Source organism: Metarhizium brunneum, chromosome 5 (assembly GCF_013426205.1).
Source record: "Metarhizium brunneum chromosome 5, complete sequence".
In the NCBI taxonomy this organism is placed as follows: domain Eukaryota; kingdom Fungi; phylum Ascomycota; class Sordariomycetes; order Hypocreales; family Clavicipitaceae; genus Metarhizium; species Metarhizium brunneum.
Window position 1 is genome coordinate 2,423,923 of NC_089426.1, and position 18,224 is coordinate 2,442,146.

At 51.8% G+C, this 18,224-nt stretch overlaps 7 protein-coding genes across 7 annotated transcripts; 3 read left to right on the forward strand and 4 right to left on the reverse strand.

The window, feature by feature from the left end:
* Nucleotides 1-39: 39 nt before the first annotated feature.
* On the forward strand, nucleotides 40-1,022 carry G6M90_00g088180 (uncharacterized protein; the record flags this gene model as incomplete). Its single annotated transcript, XM_014686811.1, has 2 exons — nucleotides 40-190; nucleotides 298-1,022. 2 exons carry the CDS (start codon nucleotides 40-42, stop codon nucleotides 1,020-1,022), a joined length of 876 nt encoding a protein of 291 aa, XP_014542297.1.
* A 613-nt stretch (nucleotides 1,023-1,635) lies between these two features.
* Nucleotides 1,636-3,125, reverse strand: ppk23 (Serine/threonine-protein kinase ppk23; the record flags this gene model as incomplete). Its single annotated transcript, XM_014686810.1, has 2 exons — nucleotides 1,636-2,482; nucleotides 2,557-3,125. 2 exons carry the CDS (start codon nucleotides 3,123-3,125, stop codon nucleotides 1,636-1,638), a joined length of 1,416 nt encoding a protein of 471 aa, XP_014542296.1.
* A 642-nt stretch (nucleotides 3,126-3,767) lies between these two features.
* On the forward strand, nucleotides 3,768-5,389 carry ndufaf7 (Protein arginine methyltransferase NDUFAF7; the record flags this gene model as incomplete). Its single annotated transcript, XM_066131323.1, has 4 exons — nucleotides 3,768-3,810; nucleotides 3,899-4,155; nucleotides 4,248-4,452; nucleotides 4,512-5,389. 4 exons carry the CDS (start codon nucleotides 3,768-3,770, stop codon nucleotides 5,387-5,389), a joined length of 1,383 nt encoding a protein of 460 aa, XP_065987473.1.
* Nucleotides 5,390-5,658: 269 nt separating this feature from the next.
* Nucleotides 5,659-7,701, reverse strand: PTM1 (Membrane protein PTM1; the record flags this gene model as incomplete). Its single annotated transcript, XM_066131324.1, has 7 exons — nucleotides 5,659-6,317; nucleotides 6,392-6,634; nucleotides 6,703-6,777; nucleotides 6,849-7,209; nucleotides 7,307-7,473; nucleotides 7,531-7,564; nucleotides 7,630-7,701. 7 exons carry the CDS (start codon nucleotides 7,699-7,701, stop codon nucleotides 5,659-5,661), a joined length of 1,611 nt encoding a protein of 536 aa, XP_065987504.1.
* A 2,547-nt stretch (nucleotides 7,702-10,248) lies between these two features.
* Nucleotides 10,249-12,189, forward strand: CYP8 (Peptidyl-prolyl cis-trans isomerase-like 2; the record flags this gene model as incomplete). Its single annotated transcript, XM_014686807.1, has 3 exons — nucleotides 10,249-10,275; nucleotides 10,362-11,580; nucleotides 11,672-12,189. 3 exons carry the CDS (start codon nucleotides 10,249-10,251, stop codon nucleotides 12,187-12,189), a joined length of 1,764 nt encoding a protein of 587 aa, XP_014542293.1.
* A 522-nt stretch (nucleotides 12,190-12,711) lies between these two features.
* Nucleotides 12,712-14,787, reverse strand: G6M90_00g088230 (uncharacterized protein; the record flags this gene model as incomplete). The annotated part of the gene is made up of 2 exons (XM_014686806.2): nucleotides 12,712-14,622; nucleotides 14,728-14,787. The coding sequence occupies 2 exons, from the start codon at nucleotides 14,785-14,787 to the stop codon at nucleotides 12,712-12,714; spliced, it is 1,971 nt and encodes a 656-aa protein (XP_014542292.2).
* A 1,958-nt stretch (nucleotides 14,788-16,745) lies between these two features.
* On the reverse strand, nucleotides 16,746-17,873 carry E13B (Glucan endo-1,3-beta-glucosidase; the record flags this gene model as incomplete). The annotated part of the gene is made up of 1 exon (XM_014686805.1): nucleotides 16,746-17,873. The coding sequence occupies one exon, from the start codon at nucleotides 17,871-17,873 to the stop codon at nucleotides 16,746-16,748; it is 1,128 nt and encodes a 375-aa protein (XP_014542291.1).
* Between the last annotated feature and the right edge of the window lie 351 nt (nucleotides 17,874-18,224).

The window sequence follows — 18,224 nt, forward strand, 5'->3', positions numbered from 1 at the left end:
GCAGCTTCGTTTCACTTCTGTCAATCCCCAGCACTCGTCATGCGTCCTGCTCAGTCCTTGGTGCAACTGGCCCTGTGCCTTTCTACCTGTGGCTCTGTTGCCTCGGCATTAGAATGGCCACGATGGCTGCCCGAGCGAGATGCCCTCATCGTACGAGCCGATAGCAGTAGCGACTCTGGCCAAGCTTCTGGTATGTTCTCCTTGTGTGGTGCAGCCCTGTCCATTAATCAACCACACTATCACTCATTCATGCTGCTTTCGCCGTCATTGTTTTATTTTACTAACCCTAGACGTCAGTGGCCGCTGAAAAAAATCCTTCTCAAACAGTCGTGCCGGAAGTATCAGCATCTGCAACAGACGCGAGTTCCCAAGCCGGCGGCAAAACAACTGGCGACTCGAATACCGCAAAGGCGACGAAGACTGGAAATGGAAAGTCTGGCACTGCTGGCACTGCAACCAAGAAGGCAAGCGTGACTCGCACTCAGTTTCCCCCGGATGCCCCCCCAGCAGGTGTCAGCATGCAGACACCTAATACTGGTCTGCAGCCTAGTGGGCTATACAAGATTAGTGACTATGTTACCTGGTCCTGGAACTACACCTCGCTGCTAGGAACCCCGACTGCCATTGATGTCCTTGTCAGCTGCTCCGCAGCAAGCGAGACCTGGACTCTGACTGGCAATATGTCATTCCAAACCGCAGTCAACTACGTGTGGGACACGAAACAGCAAGCCAACGACATCCAGAGCCCACTGGGTGTTCAGCAATACACCTTAATTGTCAAGGATTCCGACGCCAGCATTACCCAGGCTCCCGAACCCGGTTATCTTGGTGCATATGCTAGCTATTCATTCGGCATGTACACTGGCCAGCCATACACGGCCTATCCTGATTGGACATGCCCGGGAACTTGCAGTGCCGCTGCATCGGCCTTTGACCGCCAAGCTGTCGGTCTAGCTATTGCCACGAGCATTGTTACGTTCCTGAGCTTTACTTGGTTTGTCGCTGGTTTAGGATTGCATTGAGAGAATCCTGCCGGATCTTGCACAAAGGCAATGTCCTTCTAGAAATGCCACTTACGACGTTTGTGACCGACTTTATTGGTCGAGACTCAAAGACGGAAGTTGTCTCGTTTGAAACTGTCGCAAACTTGCTTGATGCCGGGCGTTGATTGAAAGAAATGGATGAAAATTTAAGCTGAAGCCTGATTTTATTGTTTTTTATACCTACATATTCTCGTTTTGGGTACTGTCTTGGCCGGGCATTTGAAGTCTTTGCAGCATATACTTTGGAGGAAGGAAACACAGGGCGAGTCATTTTGGAAATTGGGTTTTTGGTTTATGGTGTACTGATTTATGGCTGGGGGAGTTGGACCTAGTATACATCTTCTAATGAAGCTAGATGCATTAATTAATTCTTTATCTCTTAGCTGCCCATGGGACAATGCTTGCGTCTCCGTGATGAAATCCTAATTCATATTTCAACATGACGTCTTTGCGTTTCGAAACGCCAGCATCAATGGAATTAAAATTTTCGTGTTTTGTCTGAAGTATTATGGAGGGATGTAGTAGACCAAAAGCAATAGCCCCAACTCAACTACTGCTGGCCAAGACGTCTTCAATACGACTTTCAAATTCCTTACACCATTCGCAGTGTGAAGCCAGCTCCACGCTCCTCCTTGTCCCGCCCCTGGAAGATGCCGCTCAGGTCAACATCTCCTAAAGCGACTGCTTGCCCTCTGACGGGCGCATTTGGCTCATGCCGACGTCTCCGCTCCTGGCCTGCTTTGCTGGGGAATGTCGGGAACATGCTCTCGGGCTTCGGTTTGGGATCCTGTCGGAAGTATTCGTGGCTGAGCATATCCTTTGCCGACGGCCGCCGGACCGGATCCAAAGCCAACAAGTCGTTCAGGAGGCTCGCCCCGGCGGTGGTCATGCTGGGAAATCGCGCGCGTACCACGGACCCGTTGGACAGCGCGTTCTTGGGAAGCTTCAAGCTCCGCGCGTTGGGGAGCTTGCGAAACCCGGGCCACGATTCCTCGGTTGGCACGCCGCACAGTTCGAAGATCTTGGACATTTGGTCCACTTCGTTGGAGCCCTGGAGCAAGGGCTCGCGCGTGATGAGCTCGCCGAATATACAGCCCACGCTCCACATGTCGACGGCTGCGTCGTACGTTCTTGTCCCCAGGAGCAATTCCGGGGCGCGGTACCACAATGTCACGACGAGTTGAGTCAGTTTGGGGGGAGGATCGCCGACGTAGCGAGCCATGCCAAAGTCGGCAATCTTGAGCTGGCCACGGTTGTTTAGAAGGAGATTGGATGTTTTGAGGTCACGGTGGAGGATCCAATTTTCGTGCAGGTAGGACACACCCGACGTGAGTTGTAGGAGGAGACGCTTGACTTCGGACGAGAGGAAGGGCTCGGGCATGTCTTCGAGGATGCCCTTGAGGTCGTGTTCGACGAACTCGAGGACGAGGAATATGGAGCTGCCAGGACGGGCGTTAGGGCACAAAGGCTGCTGCTGTCGAGTGGCAAGGGAATGTAGGGGGGATAGACTCACTTGTCCAGCTTGGAAGTGTCCTCGCCAACAACAACCTCCTCCAAGTGCACAATGTTGCGATGCTTACAGTCCTGCAAGATCTGGATCTCTCTCAGCCCCGTCACCGGCAGACCATTTCGATCCGAGGGCTCAAGCTTTAACCTCTTGAGCGCTACGATTTTCCCAGTGGCACGCTCTGTTCCCCTTGCGACCCAACCGTATGTGCCCTCTTCGATATCGTTGAGCTTGTCGTAGTTGTCGACACTGCGACTTTTGCGCCAAGTCCCCGTATCCTCGAACCGCAGGAGCTTGATGGGCTTGGGGTCATTGCTGCTGGTGCTTCCCTGCGTCGTGCTCTCTCCGGTCTCGGGCGTGACTCTGCGTCGTTTGGACGGTCTGTCAATCTCGTTGTCGCGACTTGACTCCGGGCCTCGTGAAGATGCGGCAAGGGCCGTCTGTTTGTCTGCCTCAATCCTACGCGCCTTCTCTGCCTTCTTCCGACGCTTCTCTTCCTTTTCCTGTTTTAACCTTGCATCTAACTGGGCGTCTTCCTCCGTATCTGCCCATCTCGACTTGCCCTTGCTGGCCATGACGGCGAGCAAGGAAAAAAAAAAAAAAGAGCAACAGCCCAGTTTGAGCTTGGGCGGACTTGTACGAGGATCTGTCGTTTTACGGCTCGGTAAACTCTTTGAAGAGGCTCAAACTCGGGCAATTGAAACTCGAAAACGCGTATTATTCCAATAGTAATGCAAGAGGGAAGAGAAGCGGCAGGGGCGTAGGAACACAAATGGAAGGGTGAATAGTTATACATATAAAGAGGTCTGGTGTTGCATTACAAAAGGGCGCGGGGCGGCGAAGCTCGGGCGGTCGCTCAATGTCCATCTCTCTCCCCAGGCGCCGTCTTTTATCTTATCGCAGCTCCAGATGCGACGACCCCAAAAGTTCAGGTCGACTCACCGCACCCACGACGCCCATCGCAGGCCACGCAACAGAGCAAGTCGGAAGAGCCCGGCTGCTAAATCTCTGGCGAGGATCTCATTATAGTTGCACAAACCTTTGTAGGGTCTCTTCATGAGATCGACATCAGCTGCCGTGACCCGTCGAGGTCTGCAGCGCATCTCACGTCGATGCGCCGTCTCATTCCCTAGTCGACATTGCGCTTCAAAACTTCAAACATCTCCGGCTACAAGGAACTTTTCGGCATCTACCTCTTTTCTTGGGCAGGACAGACAATGGTCAACGCCGTTGGCGAAGCAGCTATTCGAGGCTATATCGGTAGGCACACAGGATAGCCTTGGCTCAGTTTAGCATGACGCCGCGCCATCAAGGTCATTGCTAACCGCTCTGTAGACAACGGGCCCAGTGCCGTTGGCGAGCTATATGCGCATGTGTTTGACTGGAGATCTGGGCGGTTATTATACCGGTGCAATCGGCCAGGATCGCGACCAATTCGGTGTCAAGGGAGACTTCGTCACGTCTCCTGAAATCTCTCAGATATTCGGCGAGCTAGTTGGCGTGTGGTTCATTGCCGAATGGATTAGCCAGGGCCAGCCTAAAGAGGGAGTTCAGTTGATAGAGGTTGGACCTGGTCGCGGTACGCTCATGGATGACATGCTGCGAGTAAGTTCCGCATTTACCACCGTCTTTGCTGTTGCCAGCTTCTTGCACCAACCTATATATTATACCAGCAACTCTAAGAAGTCTTTATCCAGACCATAAAACGCTTTCCGGCCATGGTTGACAGCATTGAGTCGGTCTTCATGGTTGAGGCAAGTCCAGAGCTTCGGGAGAAGCAGAAAACGCTTCTTTGCGGCTCTGATGCCCCGTCCGAAGACTGTGCAGCTGGTTTTCGCAGCACAGGAAAACATTTAGGGAAGCCCGTCGTATGGGCCGAAAGCCTAAAGTCAATTCCAATTGGTAAGTCTGGCTCTGCGTCTGTCCTCTAGAAACTTTGCCGTAACCAATCTTGCTGGTAGAACCCAACAAGGTTCCATTCATTGTGGCACACGAGTTCTTTGATGCCCTTCCGATTCACTGCTTCCAATCGGCTCCAGCACCGGCATCAACCCCCAGGACAGCATCAACCAGCACATCGACGGTCAAGCCTTCCTCCACGGAAACAAACTCGTCGCCAGCGTACGAGTGGCGAGAAATGATGGTTTCGCCCACACACCCAGCCGAGGTTGCTTCAGATCAAGCTAAAGCGAAGGCAGCTGGTAGGGAGGCCTCTGCCGCAGAGTTCCAGCTCATTCTCTCGTCGAAGCCTACCAGGCATTCCCGCTACCTTCCCGAGTCGTCCCCAAGGTACCGACATCTCAAGCAGTCCCCAGGCTCTGTGGTCGAAATATGCCCCGACGCCTCTCTGTATGCCGCGGATTTTGCCGCCCGCATCGGTGGCTCTGACAAGGTGAAAAAGTCGCAACCATGTGGTGCTGCTTTGATTCTGGATTACGGCACATCCGACACCATCCCAATCAACTCCCTGCGAGGTATCCGGCACCACAAGCTGGTCAGTCCCTTCTCAGCGCCGGGCCTTGTCGACCTGAGTGCCGACGTGGACTTTACAGCCATTGCGGAAGCTGCTACCCTGGCCAGTGACGGGGTCGAGGTTCACGGGCCAGTGCCACAAGCCGATTTCCTCGAGCTCATGGGCATACGAGAGCGGGCAGAAATGCTTGTCAGAGCTGCAGGCACCGACGAGTCAACGGCAGAGAGAATCAGAAAGTCATGGAGGCGACTTGTCGATCGAGGACCCAGCGGGATGGGCAAGGTTTACAAGGCTCTTGCCATTTTGCCTGAGAATGATGGTCGAAGACGCCCAGTGGGATTTGGTGGCGATGTTTCACCCAGGTAGCTCGGCCAAGTTCATGACCCGTGTAGTAGTATATTTGTACGATTGAGATTTCATGCGAGGACAATGTCAAAACTCCATTATATAGCGCAAAGCCAGAGTATAGACTAATTCAAGTCACTGACTCCAGAGCAAAGCCTGACCTAGATAGTTGTCACATTACAATAATAAATTGAAACAATAAGAAATCTAGGAGAAAGCGTGATCAAGTTCCCTCCCGCGCAATCAATCCAATGTCATGTACTTAACGTGAAAATAAACGCCTTCAGAGTCTATCGCTTATTTACAAGCTTGGCGTTCTCTTCGTCACTTCCATCATCTGAGAACCTGTCGCCGTCCTCTCCTACAGCAAAAATAGTCTCCCCATCAATAGACTCTCGCGGGATGCTTCGCGTGGAGTTCTGCTGATGACGGTCCGGTCGAGTCGGAGCAGAACTCGTGATTCCCGTGACTGGCGGTGGGTGAGGCTGATTCTTGCCAGCCTCGGCCTCTTCATCATCATCCCAATCGTCGGGGACGCCAATGTCACCAATCTCGAAATTTCCATCGTCATCTTGAGCTATCTCATCACTCATAGCAAAACGACGATTGTTAGCGGTAGGGCGCCATATGTAGGCGACGAATGCAACGTCCACAAAGTAGACAATGTTTAGCCAGCCATCCAGGACAAACCACCGTGATTTCCAATGATTTGGGACAAAGTCGGGGTCATTTATGGAGGCGAAAGTGAAGCTTGTGAAGAAGAAAAAGGCAAAGATGACAATGATGCTGATAAGAATCGACCACCAAAGTTTTCTGTACATGGCCTCCTTTGCATGCTGCTTTCGCTCTCGAAGATCCTTAAGAGTCAAGTTGAGAGAGTTGAGAGTCCACACATAAAATGCTGTCAGCGTTCCGGCCAGAGGCAGGACGATGAGGAGAACAAACGGGCCTAAGCGGCAGGTTAGCGAAAATCCCTAGGACAGTGTGATAGTCTGCAGAGTGGTCCCGACGCCCAATACATACCAGCACTTTCAGGTGAGACAACAAGACTGGTGATGGAGTAGACCAGGCCAAAGACAAAGTGAGCAGCCGCGAGCCATCGAACATATATCATGGTACGCCCCAGAGTGTGCTTGACGACACCATATCCCATGCATACAATGAGCAAGAGGAAGAATGAGAAAGAGTTCCGTGCAGCATTCAGGATGCCGACTACAATGAGGAAGGCCTTTGATCCCACGCCAGAGCCTCCGTTGTTTTGGAAATCTAGTGGCATGAATTAGTAAAAGCGCACAAGGTCCAGGCCCTGTCCGGCGGTTGTAGGCTAGACAAACCGTAATAGCCCCATGTAATGAGCATTTCCACTACCAGAAAGACTAATATCGCCGTAATGTAGTTTTGGACCGCCACTGGAGATGTGTTAGAGGATTGCGACAGGGTATTCTTCTTCTCAAAAAGGCATGGAGTGACCGAGACATACAGATGTCATGACGATGTTGATAGTACAGAAAGCCCCAGTATCCCGCCATGAGCGCGTAAATGATGGACATTGCGCCGTAGAAGGGGAGTTTGGGAATCTGGGTGGCTTGTAATTCACCGTAAGCATTTCGGAATTCAACAACGGCGTTGTACTTGTCGATGGTGTAGCCCTGTGTGACAACACAGTAATATCCGGTCTTCTTCAGGGAATAGTGAACCGGACCCGCGTCTTTGAGGTGGACAGCCTTTGTCAAGATGAGGGCGTTTGACTTCTCGGTGGCATTGTGAGAAACAACGAACTCGCCGATATCAGTGGTATTGCAATGTCCAGATTTTACAAACTCGTCTGTACAAATGGGGAGCTGCCGGGAGAAGAAGAAACGGTTAGATACATCGCAACCATTAGAAATGTAAAGATACACCGCAGCACTGGGCGTTTGGCAAGGGGGAGGCTCGTACTCGTCTTTGGCCATCTGGGTCAGGGACGCCAACCAGGCTACTATCTCGCCACTGGAAGATTATCAAGCTCACGATGGGGTCGGTGCCTTCTGGTATACTAGAGTTGAAAAACTTGACGAGGATAAACGGGTCAACAGGTCCGCCCCATGTTTGCCGACTGTACATGCCTACAAGAGTTTGTTAGATGGGTCGCGAGGAGGCTGGCCAAGCAAGGGGTTGCGAACCAGAGCAATATTGATGGTTGGCCTGTGTGTCATCCTGTCATGAAGCAAGAGGCGTCAGAGTAGAGTTCTCAAGGTAAGCGGCATATTGCGCAAGCTCACAATGGCAACCTCGTGGGCCAAGGTCGTCCGGAAGGACAGGGCCAAGGCAAGGAGCCCGAGGAAGAGCCTCATGGTGGACAGAGAGCTGCAGCACGATAGCTGCGTGGGCAGGATCGGACCAGCGTGGAAACCAGACGCCTATGTCGAGAAGCGCAAGTAATGGGAAGAAAACGCAGGTGTTGCCGCCTGCGGCTCGGTTTCGTCGGTGCGACGGCGATTTGATGAGGCCGGTGGTTGTGCGAAGCAATGGGCTATTAGGTAGAATAGGGTATTGGAGGTTCGCACGAAGTCGTCCTCAGCTCGAGTGGCAGCCCGGGAATGTGATGAGCATCGCTTCGGGGCACGGAGTGTCGGGGTAGGATACAGTGAGCGGCTATGCAATATTCGTATGGTGTGGAATTCCAAATTGCCCGATCCCGGTCAACGAAAGCGGGATTGTTCTGCGATTGTCGGTGCTGTGGAAGAGATTCTGCTCCCGAGAAGTCAAGGCGGCTTGGCCGTGGAGACGTGGCAGCTTTGGCAGCTTCACGGAAATAGACCAGCAGACCAGACAAGCTATCGATTACATATGTAGATATCAGATAGGCCAGTTGGCTGTCCAGAAGTATGAGACAGTGGGGTCAATTAGTACTAGTAGTACTACCACCAGACGCCGCTAAGAGGCCTCAAGTGCTGCGGGGGCAAAGCCAACGGCACCTAAGGCCAGCTAGAATTACACCGGCTACTAGGAACCTAGGCATCTAAGCACCCCAGGCGCCAGCATTGAAGCATCAATTTGATGCAGTTGCACCTTTTACTGGTCTGAATCTCTCCAACATTGAAGCTCACATGCAGCGTCCTTTACTACCGAAGCAGCCGTCTGTCCCATTATGCGCTCGACGAGCATGACGACGTGCTGGCCCAGCTGCGATACCCGGTGCCGCAGAAGAAGTTCTGGGCCTCGCTGACAGCCCACAAAGCAGATATCGAAGCTCTGGTCCGTCATCACTTGGGCGTCAACTGAAGCTATGTTTGCGTTATGGACATTTGGAAAGCAGGCAGTTTCAACGTACCAAGTTACTCCCTGTCCTGATTCGTACCAAATGCTGTCAGAGTAGCAGGCGGCCCCTTCTGTCACACGCTCTATTTAATGGGTGTTTTGATTTATACGAAGCGGAAGAAAGGGCTAGGCATGGCATTTTGCTTCGGTCCTGTCGTGCGCCGTGTGCGCGAGACTGGCAGCTTCTGCTATTTCCAGGCCATCAAGGTACCTCAAGGGCATCTTCAGGGTATTTATTCAATGCCAATACTATCCAGCCGCTCTTTACCCAATGCATTTTCGACCATGTCTTCTTTTCTAATTAAAGGTTGACGTTTGGCAGTGAAATCCTCCGCCACGTTAAATTTTGTTAACCAGTGACAATAGGCGAGCTATTAATGTAGCCCTATTACTTTTACGAGATACTATTTGTAGCAGAATACAGGCACGCTCTTGCTATATATTGAAAGAGAGCTACTGGCGCGCAGCGTTGTAGCAGTTCTTAATCAAATCTAGCAAGAGTGTCCCCGTATTCTGTTACAAATAGTAATTAAATAAAAGTAATAAGGCTAGATTAATAGCTCGCCTATCGTCACTTTTTTCTAACAAGAGCCCAGGGGTTCATCGAAAAGTCTCGCGCGTAAGCAGGACACCCTAGTATTGGATGACGGTTATCTTTGGATTATGGGAAGAACATTGAAGACTCTTAGTTTCTAGAGAAGAAAATTGTGTGCGCCCCTTTTATAGAGCGGCGCTCGGCTCCACGCATCGCTGTGCGCATTATCTAATTTCCGAGTAAACTGCGTCGCGCAGGTCAAAAAAGCCTTTGGGGAAACAGTGCATACACTCGGTTAACAATACGGAGTGCAAAGAGGTGTCAGCAGTTGTGTCAAGCACGCTGCTCGCATCTGAGATCATCAGCTACTTCCCTCTTGGATCCGGCCTATCAAGTGACTGATCCGACTTTCTCGCTGGTGCTAGGGAACGTAATGCTTCCTTCTTGGAGTCACCCACCTTCCTCATGTGCAAGCTAATAGCATATTCACCCCTAACCGGGTTTCCTACTAAGTAACAATTCTGCCTGTACCATGGAGTAGCGCATAATGATTTGTTGAGTGTCGTAGCGAAGTAAACATTCCCTTAAGAGGCCACTTCCAGTCGAGGTGCCGCCGTCTTCGTCTCTAAATGAATCCGTCGGCGCTCAGCATCCACGAGATAGAATCTCTGGTGGCCAGAAAATTTCGGCAGCATCAGGTGATGCCGGTCGCTTTGTTCGCGCAAGCATGCATTCCCCTTGGAACTCTCCTGGCTCAGGTTTGGGAGGCCCTTCGTTGTGGCAGTGCTGTCGGCATCGTTGAATTCCAGGTGGGTTTCAGCAGGTCCGATTTAACCACAGGCGCGCGCAAGTGGCGGCGCAAACCGCAGTCAAGCCACGAACCCAGCCACAACACTCTCTGAGATGTAGACCAGCAAAAACATGACCTTGGATGCAAGTTCACCAATTATACTCCCATATCGGGTAGTCACTTCAGGTTCGTGAGCTAACCGGGATAGCTGTCCTTCCACAGCTCTCTAACGTTTCCAGCTGCTCAACCGGAATTATGGGAAAGGGGACTGACAAGCTCTATGTAAGGACACAACGCCCGTCTTCTATCAACCTCTTGCCCTCTCCCTCTCTCCCCGTTGCTGCCGCTAACCCTCTCCCTCGTCGCAGATTACACATTCCGAGTGGTCGTCGTCGGATGCCTATTCCGCCAGTGCAGGCGCCAAGTCTTCGTCACTGAGCGCATCCGGGGCTGCTCCATTTCGTCGTCTGCCCTTTAACTTTTGCGCCGCCAGCCTCCAGCCTTTCAAGAACCCAGTTTGCACATCCGATGGCACCATTTTCGATGTCGAGGTCATAAGCGCATGGCTCGAGAAACACCCGAACCAGAATCCCGTTAATGGCGAACCCCTTCACAAGAAGGATTTAATCCGCTTGAACTTTGCGCGCAATGCTGCTTCAGACTCCCTCGGTGCTGGGCTGAGCGACGGCAAAGGCGACTTGATTGATCCCGTCACCTACAAGATCTTCACCGACAACACCCATATCGTGGCTATTCGCCATGGCACGTATGCGAATGTGTTCGCGTGGGAGACGGTAGAGCGCATGAATATCAAAGCCAAGCTATGGCAGGACCTCGTCGACGACGAACCCTTTAGCCGAGCCGATATTATTACCTTGCAAGATCCAAAAAATGCCGCTAGTCGTAATCTCGAGCAATTCAAGTATATCAAAGATGGAGAAGGGGCACAGCTTACGAAGGAGCAAGAGGAGGAGCGCAATGCAGGTGGCATCAACGCCGGCGCATTAGGAAGCATGGGAGACAAGGTCTTGAAGGCAAAGGCCGCTGTCGAGAAGGCTCGCAAAGCACGAGAAGCCGGGGGGGATGTCAACCGGAGCTCTAGCGCTTTAACAAAACCCTCAGCCACATCTACAGGTCCATCATCGATCATAGTAGCATCCCAGCCTGCGATCAATAACAAAAAGCTAGCCGCAAATGCGGCTGCCTACACCACTGGAAAGGCGGCCGCGAGTTTCACAAGTACTGGCTTGACGCCAGAAACCAGCGGCGAGCGGGCTTTGTTGACGGACGAGGAGTTTATGCTCAAGCCGAAACGGGTCAAAACCAAGGGCTATGCTCGCATAGAGACCAACCTGGGCGACTTGACTGTTGAGCTACACACCGACACGGCGCCAAGAGCAGTCTGGAACTTCATCAGGTTAGCGCAGACGGGCTACTACAAAGGCGTCGCCTTTCATCGAAACATACCCAACTTTATGATTCAGGGTGGTGATCCGTCGGGAACTGGCAAAGGCGGTTCAAGTATATGGGGCAAGTACTTTAACGACGAGTTTGACGGACCACTCACGCATAACAGCAGAGGCATATGTGAGTACAATATTCCGTTTGTCAACTGGACTTTTTATTTTGGTTCATGCCCGCCGGTTCGCTGACAAACGCCCCCCTACCTTCACCACAGTGTCCATGGCCAACAAGGGGAAAAACACAAACTCCAGCCAATTCTTCATCACTTACAAGGCAACTCCCCACCTCGACCGGAAACACACGATATTTGGACTCGTGGTCGACGGCAAGGATGTCCTCTCCAAGATGGAGGCGGTTCAGACGGACGGGTCCAACAGACCTCTGAACAAGATATTCATCAGAGACGTGGTCGTGTTTGTAGACCCCTTTGAGGAGTTCCAGACACAGAGGAAGGAGCAGGAACGGCAAGAGCACGAGCAGGAAGAGATCCGTCGCAAAGGCGGCACTGATGACGACAGGACGACTTGGACGGGGAAGCGGATACGAGGGGATGGCACGATCGTCTCGGCCGAGGGAAAGGAGAGTGTGGGCAAATATTTAAATAAAGGTGCTGTTTCAGGTAATGGGGGTGATGAGCCAGAGGCTATTGGCTCAAGGCTAGAGGATTGGCAAGAACCAGCGCGGAAGAAGATGAAGGGAAGTGGAGGCTTTGGCAACTTTGATAGTTGGTAGCAGAGGAGATGCACCCAACTGCACGGATCATGCCCCAAAGTCAAGCGAGTGTAATTATACCTGTGGAGTTGATCGTTGTGGGCATAATCAAGTTGATTGGACTGTCTTATTTAGAAGCGGAAAATCGCACATCTCACATGAGCTAATCGCCCTCCGTTTGTAATGCCGAGTACTCTTTTTCCCGACTTTCGGTTTCGTCCACAATTTCTTGATTACAGCGTGGTTGTCCAACACCTGTCCCTAGACACCCCGTGCTCTATCTGGCTTGAAGAAAAAATATACAAGAAACAATGAAGCTGATACAATGAAGAAGCTTCAGGATATCCAATGAATTCGAGCACACAGCGCCGCCGTAAACAGCGAGGTTGCATAATGCAAAGCTGCAACGCTGAATGATGCCCTCGCTAAATTGATGGATTCGAATACCCATAGATGGTAGATTTATAAACATAGCATACATTGAAGATATTTTACATCGAAAACAAGTATCCATCATCATTTCAATCGTACTACTACAACGTTTTACACTATCATTGGCAATGCAGTGTCCGGTAGAGAAGGTAGCTTCGACGTTGGGATCTGATCCCACAGCAGTGTGTGAACCTGCTCCTTGACAATACTCGACACAACACGGGCCTGTTCAAATCCTGTTTCTTGATATATGGCCTCTAAGCGATCCAGGACATATGCAAGCGTTTCAGGTGTCGTCGAGGACGACATGCCGAGCGTGTAAAGTGGCCATATGATGGTATGGCTAGCTGTAGCCAAAGTCAGGAACCGTTCTGCTCCTTTCTCATGTCCGCTTGACTGTGTAGGATCAAACAAGGTAGGCTTTCGCGGTGCGGCAGAAGAGAGGGAGGAAGGGGCGTCTGCAGTGCTGCTAGAGGCCTGAGGCAATGCTTTTTGATCCGATGGCGATAGGATCCGGTGCGGAAGCTGCTGGGTAGGTATAGGCGCGACAGTGTGGCGACCTTGTCTGTCGCGAACGATATCCTTGCCACTGACGATCCCAAAGTGCTGTGGCACGCTAGAAACGAATGCTTCACCCAGCATTTGTATGAGTTTCATGGCTTTGACAAGCTGAAGCTGGTGATGGCTTGGCAGCATTGTCGGGTCTTCGGTACTGCCGCAAAGAACCTCGACAATAGTCTCCTGGACCAACATCCTCATGGTACGAATACCATTCCAGGTAGTTGCTTGAGTAAGACCTCGATAGATGTGGCAGGTGTCTCCCAAAACGGCTGGATGTGGCTTGGATAGCTTCGCTTGACGATAATACCACCCGGGCGGAAGGCTCGCGATCAAGGCCGAGAATTGGTCTTCTACATCGCACAGCTTCTTGACAACGGCGTCAACCCCCGAAACCTTGCCGGACTTGATATCATGCCGAACTTGCAGTGCATTGTACAATGTGTCAACAACTCGCCATATGGGACCACTGGTGTCAGTCAAGTGCCACAACTCGTTACGGAGATCGACCATGGACTGCGGCATGGGTAAGCCGCTACGAATACAACTGATCAGGACAGTGTGACAGAGCATGATGAACATTCTGGCTCCAGCCTTGGTGCGAAACTGGGCAGCTCCTCTCATACTCGCCAAGGTTGCGGCACCGTTGACATGATCTTGCCAGGCCCTAATGGTTTGCGGGGTGCGGCCGGAGACAAATTCATAAGTTCCCAAAATAAGCACGGCCAGCATAGTGCTGTCCTTGACCGCCTCGGTTGGATTGCTAAGAGCTGAGTTGGCAAGGCCCAGAGCAATAGTATAGCTCTGGCGGGCGCGTCTAAACGTCTCGGGGCATCGAGTAAGTTTCGATAAGCTGGTGAGGCCGACAGCCGTCATGCTAGCAGTGATGCAGTCGGTCGAGTCCGTATCATAGGTAGGCGGCGGTTTCCATACATCGTAGATGAAGTCATAATTTTGGTAGCAGCCGTGGTCAGTGGCAACATAGCGGGCGAAGAAAAAGGCTATGCCACGTTCCTGCAGAGAATCCGTCAGGCCATAAGGGATTCTGGTAGTATTGGTGACGGCAGTGGTGGTGAGGGTGGTGGAGGTTCGACTGCTGTAGTCTCGATTTTGATGACGGCCAACAAGGCTGCTGCCAGAAATGCTCCCACGAGTTTCTCCCCGGGCACACTCAGTAGCGTAGTCCTCCTCACTTGACGGAGATGTCTCGCCCAAAAATGGTTGGGGCTGTCGGATAGCTAAAGACGGCGATGAAGATAGTGAAGACCGAGTCGGGGATGGCGGCGTGTCTGGAATGATAGCGCTGGCAAGTCTGGCGTTCCTGGGTCGCCTTCGGGTTGTGGTGGCTCGCTTGATTACATGGTGGCTCTCGTCTCGAAACATGAGATCAACCATGTTGCGATATCCAGGACATTTCTGCTGGCGCTTTTCGCACTGGCCGCAGGTAGGGGTTCTCTGATCGCACTACAATGCGGGAGGAGGATAAGAAAAAGGTTTCAGGATATAGTGAGATGGAACCTTTGAGGTGAGAGGAGGGGAGGTTACGAGCATTGCGCATTGAGAACTCACCCGTATCTTGCGCTCTCGACAGTTGGAACAGCCCTTGGAGGGCTTTCCACAATACACCATGGTGGTAGGGTTGAGGGAGAAATGTTTCCTTTTGGGTCAAAAACTACCCAACAATGGATTTCGGTTGAGCACTGGGGCGAGAAAGGAGAGAGAGAATTGAGGCTGACGTCTGTACGGATAGGGCTGAGAAGGAGCTGAGGTTGGGCCGAGTTGGGGGCGCAGAGGCTTCAGGCACATACAGACTGGCATTCGACGACAAGCTTCTATGAAAGCGTTGAGATGATGATTGTTCAAGAGAATGTTGTCATTGTCAGCTGGAACGGGCCACCGAACATTGCACGCCGATTTATTATGGCGAATATTCTACAACGGATAGGGCGTAGCCATGTTATATGGGAGTGAGTACTTATGCTGACATGGAGCGGTTGGCAAGGTGGTATTGTGGTAAACTGTCAATGGGGACGAATGTAAAGATGGAGAAGGAGGAGGGGACTTGACTTTAGGAAACCGGGGCACTGGGCGCTGGGAAGGAGCCAACGAAGCGAAGCGCAGCTGCTGTTTGGTCTGGTGCTATCAATTGATAGGTTGCTGCGGTGTTGTCACTGGTGGGCGCGGGAATCCGGCTGCGGGATTTTAGCCTTGCAAAGCACTTGAGACCACTTGACGCATCAATGATGGGAAACTTTGGAAGTACTACAAAGTAACAGGACCTAACGGGTTGTCTGGGCTATTGGGTTGTTGTCCCCAGTGGCAATCGTGGCATTATGTGCTGTGACAACCAGTCGAGTTTCGTTGGTTGGATTGCTCGTTGCTCACGGCCAAAACCGGAACCTGGACCTTGCAAAAGAAATGGTACATGTGTATTTTTAGCCAAGGAGCTCGTCAGTGTACATATTTTTTTTATTGGAAACCTCAAGTGGTCTCTCTAACCCACAAGGCCTTGCAGACCAGGGGTTACATTGGACTTGTCAGATGCAACCCCCCAACTTTATCTCTCGTCACCGCACCCCCAAGCCATGCCTACTCTTCCGTATTTGGACAGATGCAAGTTAACCGCCCGAGTAGTAAATACTGGAGTAACGTCAACTATTTTGTAGGCAGATGTTATACATGTATGACACGCAAGATCCAGCACCCACCGGCTACGTACGAATATGTCTTCCCACATAGATACGGGAGCACCACGATGCACATCATCATTTTGCACATGCAGGTCACACACCCACGACAACAGCCCCGAAAACCGCCCCCAAATTTCACGTCAGGTCGACTCCATCCGTCATCCATCCGTCCTGTGATTTGTGTCACTGGTTGGTATTGGCTTGTGGTTGGAGCGGCCTTCCCGAGCGCCTTCAGAGGGATTGACCGCACATGGGTTCAGGCCTTGAACTCTTCAACCAACTTGCATCCGTACTGCATTGACCCTTTTTGAGCCATCAATCTTTCTCCACCCCCTCCGCCAGTTTTGCTCGTTCCATCAACAGGCAGTCGCGCGCTTGGAAACCAAAGTTTAAAAGAAACTTGGCCAACGAGTATTGCTTACTTGCCTAGGTACCTAGGTCGGTGTGTTAACCATCCATCTACCTTGGTTGCTAGGTACTACGTATGTATTTACAAACTAATCCATACAGTCATGGTCCGGGACTGTTTGTCCTGAACTGCATTTGTGGTGCCTCTCCAATTCTATCATGGTCAAAATGCCCAAAAGCTCCAGGTGGCCGGGCAAGAAATGGTAAAAGAAATAAAAATTCCATATATACATACAAAACATATATACACAAAATGACTAACCACAAACAATCCACATCTCGTACTATACACGCAATTTCAGCTGTGAAAGCCGCAGTATACAGACAGCTCTCCATCTCAAAATCATCAATACCCCGTACATGGACACGTGGCCCCAAAGGCTTGCGCTTGAGGCAACGCGATAGCTGACCGTGCCAAAATAAACTTACACATTAAATCCAGCACCGTTCACACAGCCAAAAAGAGGAAAAACAAGTCACGATTGGCCCCTAGCCTTCGAGTGGCTTGCCGACGGAAACTGTCAGTTCCTGAGGGTTTGGATCGTTTACGAACCCAGATTGGTCCTCGCCAGATGACGACCCGACATCATCATAGGGGAACGCGTAGCCTCGACTCTGGACGCTGACCTGGTGGCAGATGCGCGAGTAGTGATTGGTAACCGCGTCCTTGTAGTACGAATCTACCTTTTCGCCTTCGGGCTGATTCGCGTTCACCAGCAGCGTGGAGCGGTTAAACGCAGCGGCAATCCGCGCTCCAATGTTGAGCATCTCGTCGGTTACGTCTTTGCCGCCGGCAAACGGCCCCGTGCTGCAAGTGAAAATATCAGACGCGGACGGTTTGGCAAAGGAGCCAACCGAGCCAAAGGTCAGTTTGCCGTCCTTGACACGGCCAACGGCATCCCCCCATTTGAACTGAGTATTGGCAGTCAAGTCCTCGGACGTGTACTTTTCCCAGACGGAATCGACGTACGACTGGTAGTACCCGTCAAACAAGCCGTTTATCAAGACGCCGCCCGAATTCGGGCTCAAGGCTCGCAGGTTGGCCCCCGAGGACGAGCGTATAACGAGCTTGTCCCAGCCCTTGCCGTCATTCTTAGCCTGGGCTTCGAGCTCGGAGCAAACCTTGTCCAGGCCATCCGAGGGCATCCCGGGCACAGTCTTGACTTTGCCGTCTCCCGCCTTCAGCTGCAGGGAAATAGGGAGGCTGACAAAATCGACAAAGGAGATGTTGGCATACAGCTCTTGCTGATTCCAAGTGAACTCGCAAAAGCCCCAATCCAGGTCGTAATTGGGGTCTGCCGGGTTTGTCGCCGACGGTTCAACCAGCGCGGGCCCGGGGTTGATGAAGAAAGTCAAAGGCTTCTCCTTGCAAAACCAGATGCGTGCGCCAGAGATGCGAGGGACGGAAATGGTTCTTGCGGTACCGGAGGCGCCGATTGGAATTGCGCAGTCGGCACCGAGCGGCTGGAGAGTGTTGCTGGGGTTTGCAGGACGGTATGGGGTTTTGCCATCTGACCCGAGCAGCATGACCCCTTTATCATCCTGGCCGGTGATGTGAGCATAAAGCTGCGCAGAGCCAGTGTCGTTGCGAAGAATGACATTGAGTGTTGATGCCATGATGATTGTCCTTCTCTTTCTGTTCGACTTCTAGTACTAATGTCTCTATTACTCAATGTTAGGACGTGCGTGAGTAAAGGGGGTAAGAAGGTAGAAACACATACGTTCGCGTCTTAGGAAACGGGCTGGGGGCGATGTCGGGTGTAGGCTTCAAATCGTGATTCTCATGAAAGTGTCTCTCCAGAGAGGCACGTTGGCAAGATGTGATGGATAGATTATATCGCCGTGGTCCTTGGGCGCGCAGGCGTTCATTTTATACCAGACGTCATGACGGCTTCCTGTCCTCCAGCCTTCCTCCCCTTGCCTACCTCTTGGCAGTGATCAACTGGTGTGGAGAGATGAGTTCCTGAC